Consider the following 26,632-nt stretch of genomic DNA (forward strand, 5'->3'; position numbering starts at 1 on the left):
GCGCACAAAGGGAAGGCAGAGAGGAGCATTTCCATATTCCCGCAACCGCTATTGTGGAAGCGTATTACCAACCGTCTCTGAATCAGAACCTTAGAGCGTGAGGCAGAGTAATAATATTGTGCAATACTTCCTAGATACAACAACGCAGCCGTGATGTTGTACCCAGACGCTCAGATCTGAAGTCTATCATGTGTCACTTTGACAACACAATAAAGAGCTATTTATGAAGTGAAGACGACAACCACAATATTATGCTGCTTCATAAAAATATACCGTACATGAGTAGCAGGAAAGGTGTATGCACAGTACTGTATCTGTCTGGATCGCTGCTTTCCTGTGTTTGTGTCTATCTGCACCTGACGGGAACCTGGTGCATATATCATGCAATGCGTACACCTCCCCGTGCACATTGCACTACACACTATTATAATACACTATTATTACATATATAAACAATATCCACATTTTACAGAAATTAGCATCATGCCCAATCTGTCTGTTTTGCTGTCCAAGGGCCTCATTCACAGATGGACGCAGTTTTGATTCTTTCGCAACTGGCCGATGTTTTGTATATTGCGCATGCGTCTGAGTCACACTTCGCAAGTGCCGCAATGGTTTTGCAACGGCAGTCGCAGTGCGGATTTAGACAGCCAGTGACCGCTTGGGGGAGGTAATAGGGAGTAGCGACTAAAATGGTGGTGTGTTACAGCCAGCGACTGCGTCTCGGAGGCAGTGGTTCTGGTCCCAGTGTCTGAGTTGCAAATGAACATTCTGAGCAACCAGCTAAAAAGTCCGTCGGTGTTGCTGATGTTCCCAATGTTCATCCGCTGCTGCGTCTTTGGACGCAAGTGGCGAATCTGAGAAGCCGCCAGTGGGCATCTCTTTACAAAAGACGCCTCCTGCAGATTTTGCTTATCTTCTCAGATTTGCTGCGATCGGAGACGCAGCACAGACCTGAATTGTGTCCACCTCTGAATCTGGCCCTAAGTGTCTGTCTATTACTTACAACGCTGATTAGCATTTTAGTGACTTTCTATAATCTCCATATTATCTGACAGGTGAGCGGAGGAGACGCAGCTTTCTCACTCTGCTGCTTGGCTTGTACTTCTTCTGTGTTGTGTGCATGGTATTTATATGAATAGCGCACTTACATAGTCATTAATAGGGAGATCCTCTTCTGTCAGCGATCTGCTCGGACGCTTGTTCTGCTTCTCATCGGTTTGATCTTCTCTGTCATCGAAATCTAGAAATTCAGTAGCTAAAAGGAAAGGATTTATTCTTATTTGTGAACAGGAAAATATACCTACTCTTAATAATAATAATAATAATAATAATAATAATAATAATAATAAAAATAATAATATTAGTAGTAATAATAATACTAATAGTATTAATAATTGTAAAAATAATCATCATAAATTATCATTATCATAATAATAATAATAATAATAATAATAATAATTAACAGTAATGTTAACAATAATAATATTAGTAGTAATAATAATATTAATAGTATTAATAATAGTAAAAATAATCATCATAAATTATCATAATAATAATAATAATAATAATAATAATAATAATTAATAATAATAATAAAAAAAAAATCCTAAATGGTAAATTATTCTTTAGAGGTTTCACTCAAGTTTACGCTATTACAGTAAAGGTGTGTACACGCGGCACGATTAAAATGCACAATATGAACGATAATGATATCGATCATATCATTATCGTTCATATCAAGCATTTTTTGGTGCCTCCAAACCACCGACGGCCTGCGATGCACGGGCACGTATGGACGATAAAGATATCGTCCATCAACCGTGCATGCAGGCCAACCTGGCCGATATCGACCAGGTTACTATAGGGACCCACGATGGTTGATCGCGGGCCGCTGGCCGTCGTTGGTGGGTTGGTGGTGCGCTGGATGATCGATATCGATCATCCAGGACGTCCGTGAGATCGTTCAGCGACACCGTTATCGCTGACAGTCGTCCCGTATCTATGCACCGTAACACTATATGTAAGCACGTCCCTTCATCTCATCTATTTAGACCAGTTGTACTAGTTGATCTCTCTGGGTAATTCCATTCCTTTAAGCCCACTAAGGACCTGATACATTACCGATCGCAACTGTAATAACGCACGCAACCAGCCAATTGTTGCCATGCATACGCATCACAGTGCACGAACCAGCCACTGAGATCAGGATTGTGGTCACAGTAACCATGCAGACCCATCGCAGAGTGAGTGACAGGAAGTGCCATTTGTGGGAGGTGAGGGGGGGGGGGTTACTTGTCGAAATGCAGGTGTGCCAGGGCGTTTGATCGTGGTTGCAGGGCTGTGCATAAATTAGCCCCTGCGATGCCATACGCAGCCTGAGGCCTCATAGCGTATGATGAAGTTAGCAATTCCTAAATAAGGTCAGAGCTTGTGCAAGTGTGCGTGAGGCTGCGATGGTGCTCGATTGTACCGATGGTTTCACAGTCTTGCTAAACATTACAGATGTGTGTAAGGTGAAGTGGGCATCCTTATGTTGGGCTGTGAGGGCATACTGATCGCAATGGATTAGCATACTATCGCAGTAGAACTGCATGCGTAATTGCTATTGCAATTGCAATTGTGATCGGTAGTGACTCAGGTCCTAAGGTGGCAGTACGAACCCAGCCCCCCTTCACCTAACCATATTCATACAGCTATGCCCTCCTCTTGATTCCAACTAGTGACTTCACTCCTGTTCACCGAGTGACTGACTACAGGAGGTAACACAGTGCAACACAGTGCAACACTAACACAGTGCAACACTAATCACTAGCACTTCCTCCTGCAGCACTGTACTTAGAAAGTGGTGGTTGGAAACACAAGTAGAGGTATCGGGAAATATTCCTCGTCTCCTGTACCCTCTCTACTTCAGCTGCAGGAGGAAGCACCAGTGATTGCTGTTACACTGCACTTCCTCATTTCTGGTGCCTGGAAATGCTTCTGCTAAGCATTTAAAAGGTCTCCAGGGAGATGATCAATTCTGATCATATACAGTACGCCGAACCCTGATTAGGAGGCTTTCAGTGGGTATACAATCGGGAAGCCGGCTGCCTTAATACCGGCAGCAGGCTTCCCGACTGTCATATCCTGGCGAGGATGAATTGCCGGGCGTCTAGATGTAGACGCCTGACATTTTCCTGATGCCGGGAGACTGGCGGACAGCTGCAGGGGGGGGAGAGTTAGGTTTAGGGCACCCGGGGAGGATTTAGGGTTAGGCACCCCCCCGGCAGGGTTAGGGTTAGGCTAGGGCGAGGGAGGGTTAGGGTTAGGCACCCCCAGGAAACTTAGGTTTAGGCAGCGGGGAAGGGGGGGATTAGGGTTAGGCACTTAGAGGGGGGATTAGGGTTAGGCACTTGGGGGGGAGGGTAGGGTTAGGCACCCCTATGGAGGGTTAGGGGGTTAGGTTAGGTTAGTCAGTACTTACCTATCGATGATCTGAATTTCCAGCGCTGTCGGGCTTCCGCTGCCGGAAACTCTGATTTGCTCAGCCAGGCGCTGCCGGGAATCGAACCGCCGGCCGCCGGTATTTCATACCGATTCCTTTCAGTGAGTCATGCCTGGGACTCTCCTTGTTCAACTCCAAAAGTGATGAAAATGGGTGATTAACCAGGCATAAAAGCCAATAAAACTATGTGCGTTTCTCCGAGGGACAAGCAGATTCAATGAATGGGTGATATGACATGCTACTGTAATTGATTGAATTGTATATTTAAATTGATAAATTCCTATAGAGTCATACAGTTTTGGTATCAAAATGTGTCGCTCATTTCATCAAGAATTGGCTTCTAAGTAATTTATGTCCCTCTGGTTGCTGGAGGTATCACAGCTTTCTTCTGGTCAGACATTTATCGTGTTTATTATGATATATAAGGACATTTGCATACCGGTAGGAGTAGAAGGATAGATCCAGTGCGTGGTCACATTCTTGCAAATCTCAAATATCCTGGAATTCTTCATGAACTCTTTGTCTTCTATGGGCCTCTCAGCGGGGACCCACAGCATCGACTCCTCATAGACTGTGCTGGTAATCGCATCTTCCTAAAGGGGAAGGGAAGAGGGATCAGACTTAGGGCCTGATTCAGACCCACTCGCGAGCGGCTGTCCGCTCGCAAGTGGGTCGATGGTCTGCACTGAGCATGCGCACGACGGAGGGAGCTCCGTCGTGCGCATGCGCCAGACACGACGAGCGAAGGACTTTCCTTCGCTCGTTGTGTCCGATCAAAGGGGGCGTGCTGTCAATGTTGATTGACAGCACGCCCCCTTTGGTGGGCGTGCCGGGGGCGTGCCTCCCTGACGGGGGCGTTCCCACGGGAACGCCTCCCGTCAGAAGCCGGCCCACTGACATCACTAGTGATGTCAGTGGGAGTGATTTTGGCTCTGATAGAGCCAAAATCACTCCGGAGCTTGCGGTTGAAAACCTCAACCGCAGGCTCCGGCTCGCAATTTCGATGGTCGCGATGGTCACGACCATCGCGGCTATCAAAATGCACGCTCGTATAGCCTGTGGGTGGTGACCCACAGCTATACGAGCGTCCAGGAGGACGCTCCATGAAAATGGAGCCCGGCCCTCATTCAGAGCGTGCGCTCTGCTCAGAGCGTACGGCTCTGAATGAGGGCCTTAATACCGTGCTTAGACCTAGAACACAAACCATCTAACGTGCATAGAGTTTGTCACAAACAAAAATAATCTCTTTACATAAATTACATCTTAGACTATGATATTGTTAATAATGATGTGAAAAATGTGCATAATATAACACAATATAATCTGTGAGTTGTGATGTCAGTGCGCACGGAGGTATAGAGTTATTTTCAATATTAATTAACCCATTCATGGCACAGCTCCTCTCTTTGCTTAATTACAGTTAATGCTTATCTTAGTTATGATTCCCTTATAGGTTAACTTTAACTATATGACATATTGACCATAATTATTAATAGTCAATCACTCATTTAGTATTTTCAGTTCTATGTATTATCCTTAAGGGTCTATGGGCTTTATTCAGCGCAGATCGCACGGCTGCATTCGCACGCACCCGCTCGCCGCACAAATATGCTAATGAATGCAACCGCACGACAACCGCAGCACTAAGCCAAGACGCCCATCACTGTATAAAGCCGCCCACTTCCCATGACTTGCATCCGCAAGTCAGAAAAAACATCGGGTAACTTTGGGTAACATCGGAACCAATCGCACAGTTGTGGGTGACCTGAACCTAGCTCACAAACTGCTAAACTTCCTGTCACCATCTAGACCTCTGCCAGCGTATACAATCTCAGGGGCTTAATTATGCACGCCTCTGTATCGGCGTTTAAACGCACAGGCAAGTCTGCGTTTCTCTGACCACCCTTTGAAGAATGACAGTTAGGAGCTGATTGGTTGGTACTTTTATCTCTGTCTACTTTATCTCTCTCCAAACTTTCATGAATACCCCCCTAAATCTGATGCCATAGGTCCAGATTACAGATTTAATGAAGATACATCCAAACAAATGTCTCACTTAAAGATCATTGGCCCTCATTCAGAGCCGCTCGTTAGCGGCAGTACGCTCGTTCCGAGCGATGTTTGCACATCTGCGCATGCGTACGCTTTTTAGTACGCATGCGCAAACCAGTCAGTGCGGCCGAAAATCATTTGTACGCTATATAGCGAGTGCCTGCTATTTTGAGTGACAGAATGAGGCGTATGTGGGTGGTAACAGGGGAAGGTACTTGAAAATGGGGAGTGGAGATCCGAACGCAGGCGTGCTTAAAGGTCAAAACGGGCGTTTTATGGGTGTGTATATTTAAAACAGCAGCGTCATTGACCACGTCACTGGGTTATTTTATAGCCAGAACTGCACGCAAATTTGTGGTAGCAAACACCAACCACAAGAATAGCGAGCAGTTCATACGCTGGTCGATGTACTCGATTAATCTAATAAATAGCGGACATGACGTAGGATGCGAGCGGCCAGGGGGCGTTTTTAAGAAATAAACGAGCGTATGTTTTGCTCGCTCGTTCAGACTTAGAGGTGTGAACAGACTGCAATGTGCGTACGGATCATTTGAATAGCCACCCCTTGTTTTTAAACGAACGACCGCAAATAGCGTACAGTTCTGAATGAGGGCCATTGATTTTCTGTATTCCAAGATACCTGGAATCCCTTAGACCTGATGGCCCTGGTTCCCCTAAAATATATAGGAATGATTAGTAAAGGCACTAATAAGTAAGAAACTTCTGAAACATAACTATTGTTATTGTGTGTATACTCTAGACCAGAGGTTCCTAAAATCCACTACTACAGTCCAGGTTTTAAGGATATCCATGTTTGAGTCCAGATGGTTAAAATAAAATTGACTGAGGTACTAATTAAGGGCATGATTCAAAAAGGAACGCAGTTGCTAATACGCATTCAATCGGTTGATTGTTGCACTCTGCACATGCGTATTCACCACAGTGCGCGTGAACTTTCGGGCGGAACTGCGATTGCAGGAGCTACGCAGACCCAGAGCAGAGTGATTGACAGGAAGCGCCGTTTGTGGGTGGTGATGGGGGGGTGGTACGGTGAACGCAGGCGCGCCAGTGTGTTGTAACGCCGTTGCAGAGGCGTTCATATGCTATCTACTGCGTGGCCATAAGCAGCCATAGCACTGATAGCGTGTGTGGCTATTAGCAATTTCTAAGTAAGCTCAGAGCTTGTGCAAGTGTGCCTATGGGTCCGATGTTACCGATTGTTTCGCTATGTTGCCCTAGTATACGGATGTGAGTAAGGGGAAGTAAGCGTCCTCATGTCTGGCTGCGATCGCAATGTGAATGCAAACATTTAAATAGCACCGCTGATATTAGTAACTGCCGTGTGTGCGTATAAGCAGAATTGCGATCCGTAGGGAATCAGGCCCTAAGTCACCTGTGCTCAAGCATAGCTATCCTTAAAACGTGGACTGTAATGGTGGAGTTTGGGTACCTCTGCACTGGACTATTGTACACTATTAAATACACTATCAGCTTATACATTGCATTACTTATGTATCAAAGTCACATGACATTTAGGGCCTGATTCAGAGCCGGACGCAATTAGCGCTCGCTCGTCCAGAAAATAGGGGTGGCTATTCAAATGAACCGTTCGCTCTTTGCGGTCTGTTCACGCCTCTAGGTCTGAACGAGCGAACAAAACTTGCGGACGTTTTTTGGAAAAAAACGCCCCCTGGCCGCTCGCATCCTACGTCATGTCCGCTATTTATTAGATTAATCGAATACATCGACCAGCGTATGAACTGCTCGCTATTCTTGTGGCTGGTTTTTGCTACCACAATCTTGGGAGCAGTTCTGGCTATAAAATAACCCAGTGACGTGGTCAATGACGCTGCTGTTTTAATTATTCACACCCTTAAAACGCCCGTTTTGACCTTTAAGCACGCCTGCGTTCGGATCTCCACTCCCCGTTTTCAAGCACCTTCCCCTGTTACCACCCACATACGCCTCATTCTGTCACTCAAAGTAGCAGGCATTCGCTATATAGCGAACAAACGATTTTCGGCCGCACTGACTGGTTCGCGCATGCGTATTATAAACCGTACGCATGCGCAGAAGTGCGAACATCGCTCGGAACGAGCGTACTGCCGCTTACGAGCGGCTCTGAATCAGGCCCTTATTCCAGAATGTCACAATGTTGCTGCACATTGAACAACGTTATACCGAAATTATGAATATTGCAAAGTAATACAACTCCTCCAACACTGTAGTGTCACCCTTTGTGTAGTTGCACAGTCCTCTCTATATTGAGCAAAACGGCACAATGTAAGGAACAGAGCTGTGGTAAATGAGATTTCGATGCCCGTCGTCTTTTTAATCATTTCTCTATTTACTTCTGCCCGCCATAATAAAACTGGATTTTCCCAATCAGCCTTTTTGCCCCAAGGATTGGTTTACAAGTTTCCATGAAATACAATACTTTGTTTTCCCCCAGACCAGTTCATCTGTCATGTGTTATGCTTTATTTAACAATGATTTTCTCTCTGCCAATAAAATGACAATCACGTCAAGGAAAGTTTTCCTGGGACTTCCTAATGAATATGTTCACGAAATATATATAATTGTCATCAGATGTGACAACCATTGTGCAAACGTTTAATGCAATGAATGTATTGTACTGAGATTTCCTCCAGTGTCTGTAGAGATCTGATGATGTTTATGGCTTCTTGATTTAGATTTTTGACATAAGTCCAACTGTGGGAAAGAAATAATCTGCTTTGCTGTCCTGCATGAGCACCATTAAATGCAGATGGAATTTATATTAAATGTAACTGGCACTTGTGCACCAGAAGAGGCAGTGCGGGAGACTGGGACTTAACTACATGCAGCTGGTCATTCGTACAGGGGGTCTAGATATTTATGCTGGTCAGTTCTTCTAGGGCACAGGTTCTCAAACTCGGTCCTCAGGACCCCAAACCGTGCATGTTTTCCAGGTCTCCTCACAGAATCGCAAGTGAAATACGGTAATTAGCTCCATCTGTGGATCTTTTAAAATGTGACAGTAAGTACTGACTACACCTGTGCTCCTGCTGGGTGACCTATAAGATGTGACCTGTGTAGGGTCCTGAGGACCAAGTTTGAGAACCACTGTCCTAGGGAATTCTTCTCAGTGCGGACTAGGCTGGGCCGGGATTCATATTACGGCAGCGGGATGCCATGCCGCGGGTCTCTCTGTTATAACTGTGCCAGCCCAGGATGCCATTGGTAGCTCAGGTTCTCTGCTTTTTCAGCAAAATTTAGCTCTCATCGTCACCCTGCCTTATACCCTTTTACACTGCTGCGATAACCCGGCTTATTGCTGAGTCTACCAGGGACGCAGCTCAGTGTCTACCAGGGACGCAGCTCAGTGTAAATGGGTCCCTGAAAAATAACTAGGGGTGAGCGGGTTCGGATTTCTGAAATCCGAACCCCCCCGAGCCCCCCCGATCCGAGTCCGATCCGAATCAGGCTCGACTTTTCCCGCCTGACTCGGATCTGAAATCGAGGCAAAACGTCATCATCCCGCCTTCCGAGTCTCGCGGGTTTTGGATCCTATATAAGGTACCCGCGTCGGCGCCATTTTCTCACTCGGCTGTGGACAGTGAAGAGGGAGGGTGGGAGTTAGGGCTGTGTAGTGTAGTGTAGTGTAGTGCTGCTGTTGTCCACTACTTCAAAGTCCATAGGGGCTGGCTGTGTTGTGCTGTGCTGCTGTTGTTAATAGGGGCTGTGTCCACTACTTCAAAGTCCATAGGGGCTGGCTGGACTGTGTTGTGCAGTCAGTTCTCCTTAGGGGCTGTGTCCACTCCAAAGTCCTGTGCAGTGTCCCAGTCCTAAAGGGGTGCTGTAGTGTTGTCCAGGGGGTGCTCTGTCCATCAGGGGTGCTCCCCCCAAGTGCTAATAAAATAATATATTTTCTGTGTTTGTGAATTGTGTGCGCAGTAGCCGCACGTGCATCAACAAAGTAGTGCCAAGCGTGCGCCTGTGTCATAAGTAAAGGGCCGGCTGGCTTGACCGTTAAGGGTGCTGTAACCCCCGAAAGTACACTCCAGTCCAAACCAAAAAAAAATATTTTTTTCTGTGTTTGTGAATTGTGTGCGCAGTAGCCGCACGTGCATCAACAAAGTAGTGCCAAGCGTGCGCCTGTGTCATAAGTAAAGGGCCGGCTGGCTTGACCGTTAAGGGTGCTGTAACCCCCGAAAGTACACTCCAGTCCAAACCAAAAAAAAAATTATTTTCTGTGTTTGTGAATTGTGTGCGCAGTAGCCGCACGTGCATCAACAAAGTAGTGCCAAGCGTGCGCCTGTGTCATAAGTAAAGGGCCGGCTGGCTTGACCGTTAAGGGTGCTGTAACCCCCGAAAGTACACTCCAGTCCAAACCAAAAAAAAAATTATTTTCTGTGTTTGTGAATTGTGTGCGCAGTAGCCGCACGTGCATCAACAAAGTAGTGCCAAGCGTGCGCCTGTGTCATAAGTAAAGGGCCGGCTGGCTTGACCGTTAAAGGGTGCTGTAACCCCCAAAGTACACTCCAGTCCAAACCAAAAAAAAAATTATTTTCTGTGTTTGTGAATTGTGTGCGCAGTAGCCGCATGTGCATCAACAAAGTAGTGCCAAGCGTGCGCCTGTGTCATAAGTAAAGGGCCGGCTGGCTTGACCGTTAAAGGGTGCTGTAACCCCTAAAGTACACTCCAGTCCAAACCAAAAAAAAAATTATTTTCTGTGTTTGTGAATTGTGTGCGCAGTAGCCGCACGTGCATCAACAAAGTAGTGCCAAGCGTGCGCCTGTGTCATAAGTAAAGGGCCGGCTGGCTTGACCGTTAAAGGGTGCTGTAACCCCCGAAAGTACACTCCAGTCCAAACCAAAAAAAAAATTATTTTCTGTGTTTGTGAATTGTGTGCGCAGTAGCCGCACGTGCATCAACAAAGTAGTGCCAAGCGTGCGCCTGTGTCATAAGTAAAGGGCCGGCTGGCTTGACCGTTAAAGGGTGCTGTAACCCCCAAAGTACACTCCAGTCCAAACCAAAAAAAAAATTATTTTCTGTGTTTGTGAATTGTGTGCGCAGTAGCCGCACGTGCATCAACAAAGTAGTGCCAAGTGTGCGCCTGTGTCATAAGTAAAGGGCCGGCTGGCTTGACCGTTAAAGGGTGCTGTAACCCCCGAAAGTACAGTCCAGTCCAAACCAAAAAAAAAATTATTTTCTGTGTTTGTGAATTGTGTGCGCAGTAGCCGCATGTGCATCAACAAAGTAGTGCCAAGCGTGCGCCTGTGTCATAAGTAAAGGGCCAGCTGGCTTGACCGTTAAAGGGTGCTGTAACCCCCAAAGTACACTCCAGTCCAAACCAAAAAAAAAATTATTTTCTGTGTTTGTGAATTGTGTGCGCAGTAGCCGCACGTGCATCAACAAAGTAGTGCCAAGCGTGCGCCTGTGTCATAAGTAAAGGGCCGGCTGGCTAGACCGTTAAAGGGTGCTGTAACCCCCGAAAGTACACTCCAGTCCAAACCAAAAAAAAAATTATTTTCTGTGTTTGTGAATTGTGTGCGCAGTAGCCGCACGTGCATCATCAAAGTAGTGCCAAGCGTGCGCCTGTGTCATAAGTAAAGGGCCGGCTGGCTTGACCGTTAAAGGGTTCTGTAACCCCCAAAGTACACTCCAAACCAAAAAAATATATATTTTCTGTGTTTGTGACTTGTGTGCACTGTGGCTGCACGTGCATCAACAAAGGAGCAGCGCCAAGCGTGCGCCTGTGTCCCATAAGTAAAGAGCCGGCTTGCTCCTTTCTTAAAGGGTGGTGTAACCCACAAAGTGCACTACTCTCCAGCAAAAATAAAAAAATATTTTCTGTGTTTGTGTGCGCTTTAGCCGCACGTATATATATCAATATAACATAAATGGAGGACCAAACTTTCTCCGATAAAAATAAAATAGGGAAAGATCAAGAACCACTTCCTCCTAGTGCTGTTGCTGCTGCTGGGAGTTGTTCATCATCCCAGAGAGGAAGTAGGAACATCACTACTTTTACTAAACAATTGACCCTCCAACAGTCCCTAGCGATGAGGATGAAGTACGACAGCAGTCATCCTGAAGCAAAACGTATAACTGAGGCCTTGACTGCTATGTTGGTGTTAGACGTGCGTCCGGTATCCGACATTAGTGCAGTGGGATTTAGACAATTGATGGAGGTAGTGTGTCCTCGGTTCCAAATCCCGTCTAGATTCCACCTGCATCCTCAAGCAGCAGCGACAAGTGTGCGTCTGTCTGTTAAAGGGTGGTGACACCCTCAAAGTGTGCTACACAAACAATTAAAATATTGTTCTTTTTTTTTCTGTCTTTGTGAATTGTGTGGGCTGTAGCCGCACCTGCATCCTTAAAGCAGCAGCGACAAGCGTGCGTCTGTCTGTTAAAGGGTGGTGTAACTCTCAAAGTGCTCCAAAAAATAAAAAACTATTTTTTTAATGTGTTTGTGACTTGTGTGCGATGTAGCCGCACTTGCATCCTCAAAGCAGCAGCGACAAGCGTGCGTCTGTCTGTTAAAGGGTGGTGACACCCTCAAAGTGTGCTACACAAACAATAAAAATATTCTTCTTCTTTTTTCTGTCTTTGTGAATTGTGTGGGCTGTAGCCGCACCTGCATCCTTAAAGCAGCAGCGCCAAGCGTGCGTCTGTCTGTTAAAGGGTGGTGACACCCTCAAAGTGTGCTACACAAACAATTAAAATATTGTTCTTTTTTTTTCGGTCTTTGTGAAATGTGTGGGCTGTAGCCGCACCTGCATCCTTAAAGCAGCAGCGACAAGCGTGCGTCTGTCTGTTAAAGGGTGGTGACACCCTCAAAGTGTGCTACACAAACAATAAAAATATTCTTCTTCTTTTTTCTGTCTTTGTGAATTGTGTGGGCTGTAGCCGCACTTGCATCCTCAAAGCAGCAGCGACAAGCGTGCGTCTGTCTGTTAAAGGGTGGTGTAACCCTCAAAGTGTGCTCCACAAACAATAAAAATATTCTTTTTTTTTTCTGTCTTTGTGAATTGTGTGGGCTGTAGCCGCACTTGAATCCTCAAAGCAGCAGCGACAAGCGTGCGTCTGTCTGTTAAAGGATTACATCGGTGACAGCATCCAAGTAGGCATGTCAGACAGTCCGTACCTGTACTGGCAGGAAAAAGAAGCAATTTGGAGGTCCCTGTACAAACTGGCTCTATTTTACCTGAGTTTCCCCCCCTCCAGTGTGTACTCCGAAAGAGTGTTTAGTGCAGCCGGGAACCTTGTCAGCGAAAGGCGTAGGAGGTTGCTTCCACAAAATGTGGAGAAGATGATGTTCATAAAATGAATTATCAACTCTTCCAGGGAGACCAGCCTCCAGAACGTACAGAGGGACCTGTGGTTCCAGCAGGGACGAATTAATACTCTGTGAGGATGAGGATGTACACACTGAAGAGGGTGAGGAATCGGTGGATGAGGAGGATGAGGATGACATCTTGCCTCCGTAGAGCCAGTTTGTGCAGGGACAGATAAATTGCCAGCTTGTTTTGTGGGGGCCCAAACGAACCAATCATTTCAGCCACAGTTGTGTGGCAGACCCTGGCGCTGAAATGATTGGTTTGTTAAAGTGTGCATGTCCTGTTTATACAACATAAGGGTGGTTGGGAGGGCCCAAGGACAATTCCATCTTGCACCTCTTTTTTTTCTTTGCATTATGTACAGTTTGGGGCCTAGTTTTTCAATGCCATCCTGTCTGCCACTTCAGTTTCACGCCTAGATGGGTCACGTGTTTGTGCCGCCCACTCGTGTCGCTTAGCATAGTCATCCAGCTACCTCGGTGCAACCTTTTGGACATAAAAACACTATTGTGAGGTGTGAGGTATTCAGAATAGACTGGAAATGAGTGGAAATTAAGGTTATTGAGGTTAATAATAGCATAGGAGCAGAAAAACCTACAAATTCTGTGATTTTAGCTGTTTTTATGCTTTTTTTCAAAAAAATACAGATCCAAAACACAAAACCCAGAACCCAAAACACGGAAGGGTGGTTTTGGCAAAACCAATCCAGATCCAAAACACGAAGAAAGATCCAGATCCAAAACCAAAACACAAAACACGAAAAGTGGCCGGTGCACACCCCTAAAAATAACCCAAGTCAAGTGACCCGGCAATCCAACCCAGGTAGCTACCAGGGTCAGCGCCAGGATGGGCCTGGGTAATGATGCAGTGCAAATGACGTGACCCAGGTTATCAGACCTGGGTCATGCCTAAAATGAGCTGATTGGTGGTTGTGGAGCAGTCACCTCCCACTTTTTATGACCTCACAAGTTTAGCAGGGCAGACCCGGGGTCAGTGTGAACAGGGCTGACCTGAGAATAACCCAGAACGATGGTGATGTGTAAACACTGTCTGACCTGGGTCCGGCGCCGCCCCCCTCCCTCCTTCCTCACAGCAACGTGCTGGGCTGCAGTGGAAGATAAGGGGCACTACTGGGGGCACTGCATAATGGGCACTCCAGGGGGCTCTGCATAAGGGGCTCTAATACAGGGGGCATTGCATAATGGCCACAACTATAGGGAGCATTGCTAATGGCCACAACACAAGGGGGTAGTGCATAATCGGCACAACTACAGGGGGTGTTACATAATGGCCACAACACCAGCGGGAACTGCATAATGGGCACAACTACAGGGGGCACTGTATAATGGGCACTGCATAATGGGCACAACTACAGGGGGCATTGTATAATGGGCACTGCATAAGGGGCACAACTACAGGGGGTGTTACGTAATGGCCACAACACCAGCAGGTACTGCATGGGCACATCTTCAGGAGCATTTCATAATGGCCACAACACCAGGGGGTACTGCATAATGGGCACAACTACAGGGGGCATTGCATAATGGCCACAACACCAGGGGGTACTGCATAATGGGCACAACTACAGGGGGCATTGCATAATGGCCACAACACCAGCGGGTACTGCATAATGGGCACAACTACAGGGGGCATTGTATAATGGGCAATGCATAATGGGCACAACTACAGGGGGCATTGTATAATGGGCACTGCATAAGTGGCACAACTACAGGGGGTATTACATAATAAGCACAACTACAGGGGTACTGTGTAGGTAGACCTATGGGGCCCCCATACCTCTGGTTACGCCCCTGGTTCTCCATCTGCCTCCCCTCTCCTACAAGCCCTACACTGGCTCCCCATCCCCTTCAGAACTCAATTCAAGGTTCTTACACTCACTTACAAAGCCCTCACCAAATGCTCTCCCATTTACATCTCTAACCTCATCTCCGTTCACACTCCTGCCTGCCCACTTCACTCCATAAGTGCATGCCATCTCTCCTGCCTACTGATTACCTCCGCTCACTCCCTCATCCAAGATTTTGCTTGTGCTGCTCCCTACCTCTGGAACTCTCTCCCTATCAGTCTCTGCACCTCTCTACTAAACTTCAAACATGCTCTCAAGACCCACTTATTTATCAATGCCTTCCAGCTCTCATCCTAACCCGCTGCTCCTTGCCCCTTCCTCCCTGTCTCTCCTCTCAGTCTCACCCCAGTCTGTCTGCCCCTCCTCTTTCGACTGTAAGCTGTCACGAGCAGGGCCCTCTTCCCTCATCTGCTTCTCCTTCCCTCACTTATACCATAATCTCCTCCCTGCTGCCTATATCTGCGCCAAATTTTTGGGTTCGGCCATTCCGTGGCTTATTTGGGTATTATGACTGCTGATGCAGCAATGTTTATGAACCATGTCTATATTCTGCAATATTTTGTGCTGTGTCACTTTTTTCTTGTTTTGTTCATACTGTTCTGTACTTTGTAAGGCGCTGAAGAACCCTTGTGGCACCATATAAATGAAAGAAATGGTAATACTGTACATAGTATGTAATTACTGAAAGCTGATCTGTCACCTATACAGTGGGATGAATCAGTAGGCAGCATATCAAATTGCTAGGAAACAGTGACATCACTGAGGACGGACTAATATTTATAAGGCCTGACTAAAGGTGGGTACACACTAGATAATATGCAGCATGACACGTCCTTCCCCCCATCGGACCCAGCATCAGCAAGTGTGTATGCACTTACCAATATGGGATCTGTCACCGGCAATATCGCGTTGAGGGCCTAATTCAGACCCGCTCGCAAGCGTAGGACGCTCGCAAGTAGGTCGATGGTGCCCTAATGCGCATGCACACGATGGAGGGAGCTCCGTTGTGCGCATGCGCGAGACCCGCAAAGCGACAGCCAATCTGTCGCTCCAGGTCTCGCACCAAAGGTGGCGTGCTGTCGATGGTGACTGACAGCACGCCCCCTTTGGTGGATGTGCCGGGGACGTGTCTGCCAGACAGAGGTGTTCCCATGGGAACGCCTACCGTCTGGGTCCGGCCCCACTGACATCACTAGTGATGTCAGTGGGAGTGATTTTGGCTCTGATAGTGCCAAAATCACTCCAGGGCTTGCGGCCACGAGAACCTACCGCAGGGTCTCGTCACAAGCCCGATTGTCGCGATGGTCTTGACAATCGCGACCATCATCATGGACGCTCGGATAAGCTGTGGATGGTAACCCACAGCTATGCGAGCGTCCAAGAGGCCGCTCCATTTTTAGGTAGGAGGGCCCTGATTCAGAGCGAGCGCTCTGGTCAGAGCGTCCGGCTCTGAATCAGGCCCTGAGTACACATCGTCTAATGTGTTCCCAGCTTTATAACCATTAGGTAGTATTTCGTAGAGAATTGATAAGCTACATGCTCAGGAACATCAGTTCAGCAATCACAATAGACTGTGTGTAAGTATATAATGATGACATCCTTTCTGCCTATGAGCAAGAAAAACATTTAACCTACCTCAAACTCCACCAAGGCGCTCTCTTCAATCTCAGGGATCTCTGTACTCTGGGTCTTGATGAAGCATTTTTGAAGCTCAGCAAAGTAGATTCCTGTAATACCCTGAAATAAATGGAAAAGATACATCATACATATAACTAACAGAATAATTACACTATGGCATTGCATCATACATAGGACTAACAGAACAATTACAGCATGATGTTGAATCATGCAGACGACTAACAGAATAATTACACTATGACATTGCATCACACATAGGACTAACATAATAATTACACTCTGGCATTGCATCATACATGCGACTAACAGAAAAATTACACTATGACATTGCATCATACATAGGACTAACATAATAAGTACACTCTGGCATTGCATCATACATAGGACTGACAGAAAAAATTATACTATGGCATTGCATCATACATAGGACTTACAGAAAAATTAGTCCTATGTATGATGCAATGCCATAGTGTAACAGAAAAAATACACTATGGCATTGCATCATACATAGGACTAACAGAATAATTACATTCTTGCATTGCATCATACATTTGACTAACAGAATAATTACACTAGCATTGCATCATACATAGGACATACATAATAATTGCACTCTGGCATTGCATCATCCATGCGACTAACAAAATAATTACACTCTGGCATTGCATCATACATAGGACATATAGAATAATTACACTCTGGCATTGCATCATGCATAGGACTAACCAAATAATTACACTCTGGCATTGCATCATACATGCAACTAACAGAATAATTACACTATAGCATTGCATAAAACATAGGACATACAGAATAATTACACTCTGGCATTGCATCATACATGTGACTAACAGAATAATTACACTCTAGCATTGCATCATACATGCGACTAACATAATAATTACACTCTGGCATTGCATCATACATAGGACATACAGAATAATTACACTCTGGCATTGCATTATACATAGGACATACAGAATAATTACACTCTGTCATTGCATCATACATGCGACTAACAGAATAATTACACTCAAGCATTGCATCATACATAGGACATACATGCGACTAACAGAATAATTACACTCTGGCATTGCATCATACATAGGACATACATGCAACTAATAGAATAACTACACTCTAGCATTGCATCATACATAGAGTGTAACAGAATAATTACACTATGGCACTGCATCATACATAGGACTAACAGAATAATTACACTATGACATTGCATCATGCAGACGACTAACAGAATAATTACACTATGACATTGCATCATACAGATGATTAACAGAATAATGACACTATGACATTGCATCATACATAGGACTAACAGAAAAATTACACTCTGGCATTGCATCATACATAGGACTAACAGAAAAAATACACAATGGCATTGCATCATACATGCGACTAACAGAATAATTACACTGAAGCATTGCATCATACATAGGACATACATGCGACTAACAGAATAATTACACTCTGGCATTGCATCATACATAGGACATACATGCAACTAATAGAATAACTACACTCTAGCATTGCATCATACATAGAGTGTAACATAATTACACTATGGCACTGCATCATACATAGGACTAACAGAATAATTACACTATGACATTGCATCATGCAGACGACTAACAGAATAATTACACTATGACATTGCATCATACAGATGATTAACAGAATAATGACACTATGACATTGCATCATACATAGGACTAACAGAAAAATTACACTATGGCATTGCATCATACATAGGACTAACAGAAAAAATACACTATGGCATTGCATCATACATAGGACTAACAGAATAATGACACTAGCATTGCATCATACATAGGACATAAATAATAATTGCACTCTGGCATTGCATCATACATGTGACTAACATAATAATTACACTCTGGCATTGCATCATACATAGGACATACAGAAAAATTACACTCTGGCATTGCATCAAACATGCGACTAACTGAATATTTACAGTCTGGGATTGCATCATACATACCACAAAGTACGAAATAGTCCAAGAATTGCTCCCTGCAGCAGAGCGTCTAATTTGCATCCTGCATCACACGCCATATGGCGCAAACAGTATATGTGTATATGGGCACATCTGTAGGGTGATCACTAATCCGATCACTATACTACTGTGTTCAGACCTCACCGTGCTTATCTAAGTGGGAATTACCGGATAAGATTCTCAAGGATCCCTCTTTGGAAAATTCAGCAAATGTAACTCGTAGGCTACAGTAACTAACACCATCTAACATCTAAACCTGGCGTTAGCTATCGGGGCTCCAGCTCCAGAACGCTACTGTACGCTGTCCGGATCATGGTACATTTCACTTCGTAGCAGACACCGTAGAAACCTATGTTAACTGCTTTTTCAAAGGAAAACCCTTCTCTTACATCCTGGGGGTACATAATTCTTGCGAGTTTGTGGTCTTGTACAGCCATGGCCAAAAGTTTTGAGAATGACACAAGTACTGGTTTTCACAAAGTTTGCTGCTTCGGTGTTTTTAGACCTTTTTGTCAGATGTTACTATGGTATACTGAGGTAACATTACAGCATTACATAAGTGTCAGATGTTACTATGGTATACTGAGGTAACATTACAGAATTACATAAGTGTCAGATGTTACTATGTTATACTGAGGTAACATTACAGCATTACATAAGTGTCAGATGTTACTATGGTATACTGAGGTAACATTACAGCATTTCATAAGTGTCAGATGTCACTATGGTATACTGAGGTAACATTACAGCATTACATAAGTGTCAGATGTTACTATGTTATACTGAGGTAACATTACAGCATTACATAAGTGTCAGATGTTACTATGGTATACTGAGGTAACATTACAGCATTTCATAAGTGTCAGATGTCACTATGGTATACTGAGGTAACATTACAGCATTACATAAGTGTCAGATGTTACTATGTTATACTGAGGTAACATTACAGCATTACATAAGTGTCAGATGTTACTATGGTATACTGAGGTAACATTACAGCATTACATAAGTGTCAGATGTTACTATGGTATACTGAGGTAACATTACAGCATTTCATAAGTGTCAGATGTCACTATGGTATACTGAGGTAACATTACAGCATTACATAAGTGTCAGATGTTACTATGTTATACTGAGGTAACATTACAGCATTACATAAGTGTCAGATGTTACTATGGTATACTGAGGTAACATTACAGCATTACATAAGTGTCAGATGTTACTATGGTATACTAAGGTAACATTACAGCATTACATAAGTGTCAGATGTTATTATGGTATACTGAGGTAACATTACAGCATTTCATAAGTGTCAGATGTTACTATGGTATACTGAGGTAACATTACAGCATTACATAAGTGTCAGATGTTACTATGGTATACTGAGATAACATTACAGCATTTCATAAGTGTCAGATGTTACTATGGCATACTGAGGTAACATTACAGCTTTACATAAGTGTCAGATGTTACTATGGTATACTGAGATAACATTACAGCTTTCCATAAGTGTCAGATACTATGGTATATACTGAGGTAACATTACATAAGTGTCAGATGTTACTATGGTATAGTGAAGTATAATTACAAGCATTTCATAAGTGTCAAAGGCTTTTATACGTAAAGAGTGAATATTTGCAGTGTTGACCCTTCTTTATCAAGACCTCTGCAATTCGCCCTGGCATGCTGTCAATCAACTTCTGGGCCACATACTGATTGATGGCCGCCCATTCTTGCCTAATCAATGCTTGGAGTTTGTTAGAATTTGTTTTGTCCACCGGCCTCTTAAGGATTGACCACAAGTTCTCAATGGGATGAAGACTTTTGGAAGATGGCCTGGTGTCAAGAAGGGCAGCAAAAAAGCCACTTCTCTCCAGGAAAAACATCAGGGAAAGACTGATTTTCTTTAAAAAATACAAGGATTGGACTGCTGGGGTAAAGTTTTTTTCTCTGATGAATCTCCTTTCAGATTGTTTAGGGCATCTGGAAAAACGCTTGTCCGGAGAAGGAAAGGTGAGCGCTACCATCAGTCCTGTGTCATGCCAACAGTAAAGCATCCTGAGACCAAGGGAGTGGGTTCACTCACAATTTTACCTAAGAACACAGCCATGAATAAAGAATGGTACCAAAACATCCTCCAAGAGAAACTTCTCCCCATCCAAGAACAGTTTGGTGATGAACAATGCCTTTTCCAGCATGATGGAGCACCTTGCCATAAGGCAAAAGTGATAAATTAGTGGCTCGAGGAACAAAACATTGAAATTTTGGTTCCATGGCCAGGATACTCCTTAGACCTTAATTCCTTTGAGAACTTGAGGTCAATCCTCAAGAGGCGTGTTTTATGAATCTAGGGGAAGATTCACCCTAGACTTAAGGCAATAATTACTTCAGTATACCATAGTAACATCTGACAAAAGGGTCTAATAACACTGAAGCAGCAAACTTTGTGAAAACCAATACTTGTGGCATTCTCAAAACTTTTGGCCATGGCTGTACATTTCTGACCTACGTGCTGATATTTGATGTCATATAGGTATATTTACTAAAGTGAGAGTTTTTTTAGAAGTGGAGATGTTGCCCATAGCAACCAATCAGATTCTAGCTATTATCTTCTAGAAGGTGCTATAAAAATGATAAGTAGACTCTGATTGGTCGCTATGGGCAACATCTCCACTTCTAAAAACTCTCACTTTAGGTTATATACCCCATAGTGTCATATTCGCTGGTGGTTTGTTAGTGAATGACCCCCTCGCGCGCCTCTTGTGCTACAGCAGATCTCATTAGCAGTCAGTGCAGGAATAAGCCTCTGAATCAGCATAACATTACATTTAATGAATAGCCAACAGGAACTGATGTGCACTGATGCTAACCCATTATGTTATTGTCATCAGTGCAATCTCCTCATTAATAACAGGGACACGGTTAATAGAAAATCATAAAAACAATGCACTGCGGAAGGACTCTTGTGCTATCTATCGGACATTTCTCACCTTAAGAAGACTTATATAGCCTAATTATAGCGAGATCTCGGCACTAAATGCGCTATGTAGCCAATGGAGCAAGATATAAATTTAGGGCCTGATTCAGAGCCGCTCGTAAGCGGCCGCTCGTTCGTTCTGACCGATGTTCGCACATCTGCGCATGTGTACGGATTTTAATACGCATGTGCGAACCAGTCAGTGCGGCCGAAAATCGTTTGTTCGCTATATAGCGAATGCCTGCTATTTTGAGTGACAGAAGGAGGCGTATGTGGGTGGTAACAGGGGAAGGTGCTTGAAAACAAGGGTTTTGAAATTAGATCGCAGGCGTGCTCGCAATATAGCGGTTGAAAAAACCAGCCACAAGAATAGCGAGCATTTCATACGCTGTTCGATGTACTCGATTAATCTAATAAATAGCGGACATGACGTATGGTGCGAGCGGCAAGGGGGCGTATTTTTCAAAATTACAACCGCAAGTTTTGCTCGCTCGTTCAGACTTAGAGGCGTGAACAGACCGCAATTAGAGAACGGTTCATTTGAATAGCCACCCCTTGTTTTAGAACGAATGACCGCAAATAGCGAGCGGCTCTGAATGAGGGCCTAAGGCGTGCAGTAACATCACAGCCTCACGCACAATTAAGGCAGGTCAGACCTCACTCACAAACTGCTAAACTTCCTGCTGGTATCTAGAGCTCAGGCTGCAGATGCCGTCGCAGGGGCTTAATTATGCACGCCCCTGTAACGCACTGAAACGCACTGGTACGTCTGTGTTTCGCCGACCCCTACGCCCCGGCACCACACACAAATGGTTCTTCCTGTCAATCACTCTGCGAAGGCTCCGTGTACACACTGCAATCTCATTCCTGATCGCAGTGGCTAGTTTGCGCACTGCCATGTATACGCATGCGCAGATTGTGAAAATCGGACGACTGCGCGTGTCTTAGCACTTGCCATCCTTGCTGAATCAGGCCCTCTGTCAGAAAGAGCTGCACCTGACTTACACACAGCTTGTGTAGGTAGGACCCTGGGAGTTGGCTCATTCTCGCCAGAAGCACGTTATAACGGGCAGTTGGTATCTCAGCCATTGGAGGATCAACTGCTCTGTTTTAACGGAAGGACAGGGGGCGGGATGTACTAATACTTACCGCCAGTGGTCTAGGCTCTGAAGTTGCAGCGGTGACTTCATCGGGTTTCTTTCAATAAAGTAAACGTGAGCGCCATTGAACTCCCGCGATGCTACATACACAGCTGATGAGACATGCACCAGCGCGTATGTAACATGGGAGGCAGCGGGAGTGCGGAAGTCATCGCTGCAACTTCAGAGCCTAGACCACGGCGGTAAGCATTAATACATTTCGCCCTGGGAGAGGCAAAAGGAGCACCTTTGTATTGGCGCAGAGACATCTCAAAACTGTATATCAAATAACCTCTCTCTAAGGCAGTAATAGTGATAGGGACATTGGGAGAAATTCTGATTAAAGGCTACCGAAAGTCAAGCAGCAAGAGAGAGAGACAGGTAATGCTCAGGGAAAGAGAGAGACAGGTAACACTCAGGGAAAGAGAGAGACAGGTGACGCTCGGGGAAAGAGAGAGACAGGTAACGCTCAGGGAAAGAGAGAGACAGGTAACGCTCAGGGAAAGAGAGAGACAGGTAACACTCAGGGAAAGAGAGAGACAGGTAAAGCTCAGGGAAAGAGAGAGACAGGTAACACTCAGTGAAAGAGAGAGACAGGTAAAGCTCAGGGAAAGAGAGAGACAGGTAACACTCAGGGAAAGAGAGAGACAGGTAACGCTCAGGGAATGAGAGAGACAGGTAACGCTCAGGGAAAGAGAGAGACAGGTAATGCTCAGGGAAAGAGAGAGACAGGTAATGCTCAGGGAAAGAGAGAGACAGGTGATGCTCGGGGAAAGAGAGAGACAGGTAACGCTCAGGGAAAGAGAGAGACAGGTAACGCTCTGGGAAAGAGAGAGACAGGTAACACTCAGGGAAAGAGAGAGACAGGTAACGCTCAGGGAAAGAGAGAGACAGATAACGCTCAGGGAAAGAGAGAGACAGGTAGAGCTCAGGGAAAGAGAGAGACAGGTAATGTTCAGGGAATGAGAAAGACAGGTAGCACTCAGGAAAAGAGAGAGACAGGTAACGCTCAGGGAAAGAGAGAGAGACAGGAAACGCTCAGAAAGAGAGAGACAGGTAACGCTCAGGGAAAGAGAGAGACAGGTAACGCTCAGGGAAAGAGAGAGACAGGTAACGTTCAGGGAAAGGGAGAGAGACAGGTAACGCTCATGGAATGAGAGAGACAGGTAACGCTCAGGGAAAGAGAGAGAGACAGGAAACGCTCAGAAAGAGAGAGACAGATAATGCTCAGCGAAAGAGAGAGACAGGTAACACTCAGGGAAAGAGAGAGACAGGTAACGCTCAGGGAAAGAGAGAGAGACAGGTAATGCTCAGAAAGAGAGAGACAGGTAACGCTCAGGGAAAGAGAGAGACAGGTAACACTCAGGGAAAGAGAGAGACAGGTAACGCTCAGGGAAAGAGAGAGAGACAGGTAATGCTCAGGGAAACAGAGAGACAGGTAATGCTCAGAAAGAGAGAGACAGGTAACAATCAGGGAAAGAGAGAGACAGGTAACACTCAGGGAAAGAGAGAGACAGGTAATACTCAGGGAAAGAGAGAGAAAGGTAACGCTCAGGGAAAGAGAGAGACAGGTAACGCTCAGGGAAAGAGAGAGACAGGTAACGCTCAGGGAAAGAGAGAGACAGGTAACGCTCAGGGAAAGAGAGAGACAGGTAACACTCAGGGAAAGAGAGAGACAGGTAACGCTCAGGGAAAGAGAGAGACAGATAACGCTCAGGGAAAGAGAGAGACAGGTAGAGCTCAGGGAAAGAGAGAGACAGGTAACGTTCAGGGAATGAGAAAGACAGGTAGCACTCAGGAAAAGAGAGAGACAAGTAATGCTCAGGGAAAGAGAGAGAGACAGGAAACGCTCAGAAAGAGAGACAGGTAACGCTCAGGGAAAGAGAGAGACAGGTAACGCTCAGGGAAAGGGAGAGAGACAGGTAACGCTCAAGGAAAGAGAGAGACAGGTAACACTCAGGGAAAGAGAGAGACAGGTAACGCTCAGGGAAAGAGAGAGAGACAGGTAATGCTCAGAAAGAGAGAGACAGGTAACGCTCAGGGAAAGAGAGAGACAGGTAACACTCAGGGAAAGAGAGAGACAGGTAACGCTCAGGGAAAGAGAGAGAGACAGTTAATGCTCAGAAAGAGAGAGACAGGTAACACTCAGGGAAAGAGAGAGACAGGTAATGCTCAGGGAAAGAGAGAGAAAGGTAATTCTCAGGGAAAGAGAGAGACAGGTAACACTCAGGGAAAGAGAGAGACAGGTAATGCTCAGGGAAAGAAAGAGACAGGTAACACTCAGGGAAAGAGAGAGACAGGTAACGCTCAGGGAAAGAGAGATTCAGGTAACGCTCAGGGAAAGAGAGAGACAGGTAATGCTCAGGGAAAGAGAGATTCAGGTAACGCTCAGGGAAAGAGAGAGACAGGTAACACTCTGGGAAAGAGAGAGACAGGTAATGCCTAGGGAAAGAGAGAGACAGGTAACGCTCAGGGAAAGAGAGAGACAGGTAACGCTCAGGGAAAGAGAGAGACAGGTAGAGCTCAGGGAAAGAGAGACAGGTAATGCTCAGTGAAAGAGAGAGACAGGTAATGCTCAGTGAAAGAGAGAGACAGGTAATGCTCAGGGAAAGAGAGAGACAGGTAATGCTCAGGGAAAGAGAGAGACAGGTAACGCTCAGAGAAAGAGAGTGACAGGTAGCGCTCAGGGAAAGAGACAGACAGGTAATGCTTAGGGAAAGAGAGAGACAGGTAACGCTCAGGGAAAGAGAGAGACAGGTAGCGCTCGGGGAAAGAGAGAGACAGGTAGCACTCGGGGAAAGAGAGAAAGGTAACGCTCAGGGAAAGAGAGAGATAGGTAACGCTCAGGGAAAGAGATAGACAGGTAGCACTCAGGGAAAGAGAGACAGGTAACGCTCAGGGAAAGAGAGAGACAGGTAACGTTCAGGGAATGAGAAAGACAGGTAGCGCTTAGGAAAAGAGAGAGACAGGTAACGCTCAGGGAAAGAGAGAGACAGGTAATGCTCAGGGAAAGAGAGAGACAGGTTATGCTCAGAGAAAGAGAGAGATAGGTAGCGCTCAGGGAAAGAGAGACAGGTAACGCTCAGGGAAAGAGAGAGACAGGTAATGCTCAGGTAAAGAGAGAGACAGGTAGCGCTCAGGGAAAGAGAGAGACAGGTAACTCTCAGGGAAAGAGAGAGACAGGTAACGCTTGGAAAGAGAGAGACAGGTAACTCAGGGAAAGAGACAGGTAACGCTCAGGGAAAGAGAGAGACAGGTAACCCTCAGGGAAAGAGAGAGACTACTACATTACCTGTTGTAGTCATTTACTATATGTATCGAGCAGCAGCATTTCTGCAATGTCTCAATGCCCCCTGATTGTAAGATAAAAAGAGAAGACTATCTGCTACATAATAAAGCTATACTCTTGTTGCAGAAACAAATAATGCTAGTACAGTAAGCAACAACTCTGCTTGATTGCAAACTAATGGTGCATACACACGGTTAGATTTGCTAGATCATCGATAAGGATGAACGATAACGATATGAACGATTTCTGACAGTATTTAAATGACTGAAATCGTCAAACTCTGGCTGCAAACACAGTCGATTTCAGATATCGTTATCTGACATGCGGGCACGCGCATCATTCGTCGACGCATGTGAAATATGTCAAGGATATGAACGATGTAACGATTTTTACAATCATTATCGTTAATATCTTCCAGAAAATCTGACCGTGTGTACCCTCCATAAGGGCCTTATTCAGCAGTGATTCAGCTAGTGCACTGCTGAACGCAGATTCCCCATGATCGGGAATCTGTGCAGGTGCCTGACCCGTTCTGCGCATGTGCAGAACTGGTTTGCGATCCCGAACGGAGAGTGGCAGCAGTCATTGATTGACAGTCTGCTGCCATTTGTGGGCGGGGAGGGGGTGGTGATGGCCTCCGTTTCCCGAAACGGAGGTGTGTCGCCGCCGTTGGGTGGGACGGAAGAGACCAGGATCTCCGTTGGCTGATGGAGATTTCCTGGCTTCTTCCTCTCATCTGTGGAGGCCGGCTTGCTTGACCCCATGGGTCACTTAGCCGGCCGATGTTCCCGCAAAGTATCCGATGGACAACGCAGCTCGGATA

The 26,632-nt window shown here is 45.4% G+C and overlaps 1 protein-coding gene across 1 annotated transcript in view; it reads right to left on the reverse strand.

Annotated features, from left to right (window-relative positions):
• TNMD (tenomodulin) overlaps window positions 1-26,632 on the reverse strand; it is a 117,032-nt gene that overhangs the window by 40,763 nt on the left and 49,637 nt on the right. The window contains exons 4-6 of the mRNA XM_088461816.1: window positions 16,367-16,468; window positions 3,927-4,080; window positions 1,152-1,258 (exon numbers count right to left, since the gene is read on the reverse strand). Coding sequence (XP_088317942.1) covers window positions 1,152-1,258; window positions 3,927-4,080; window positions 16,367-16,468 — 363 coding nt within the window. The remainder of the gene's footprint in view (window positions 1-1,151; window positions 1,259-3,926; window positions 4,081-16,366; window positions 16,469-26,632) is intronic.

Source organism: Taudactylus pleione, unplaced genomic scaffold, assembly GCF_031769625.1.
Source record: "Taudactylus pleione unplaced genomic scaffold, aTauple2 ptg001107l, whole genome shotgun sequence".
Taxonomy (NCBI): domain Eukaryota; kingdom Metazoa; phylum Chordata; class Amphibia; order Anura; family Myobatrachidae; genus Taudactylus; species Taudactylus pleione.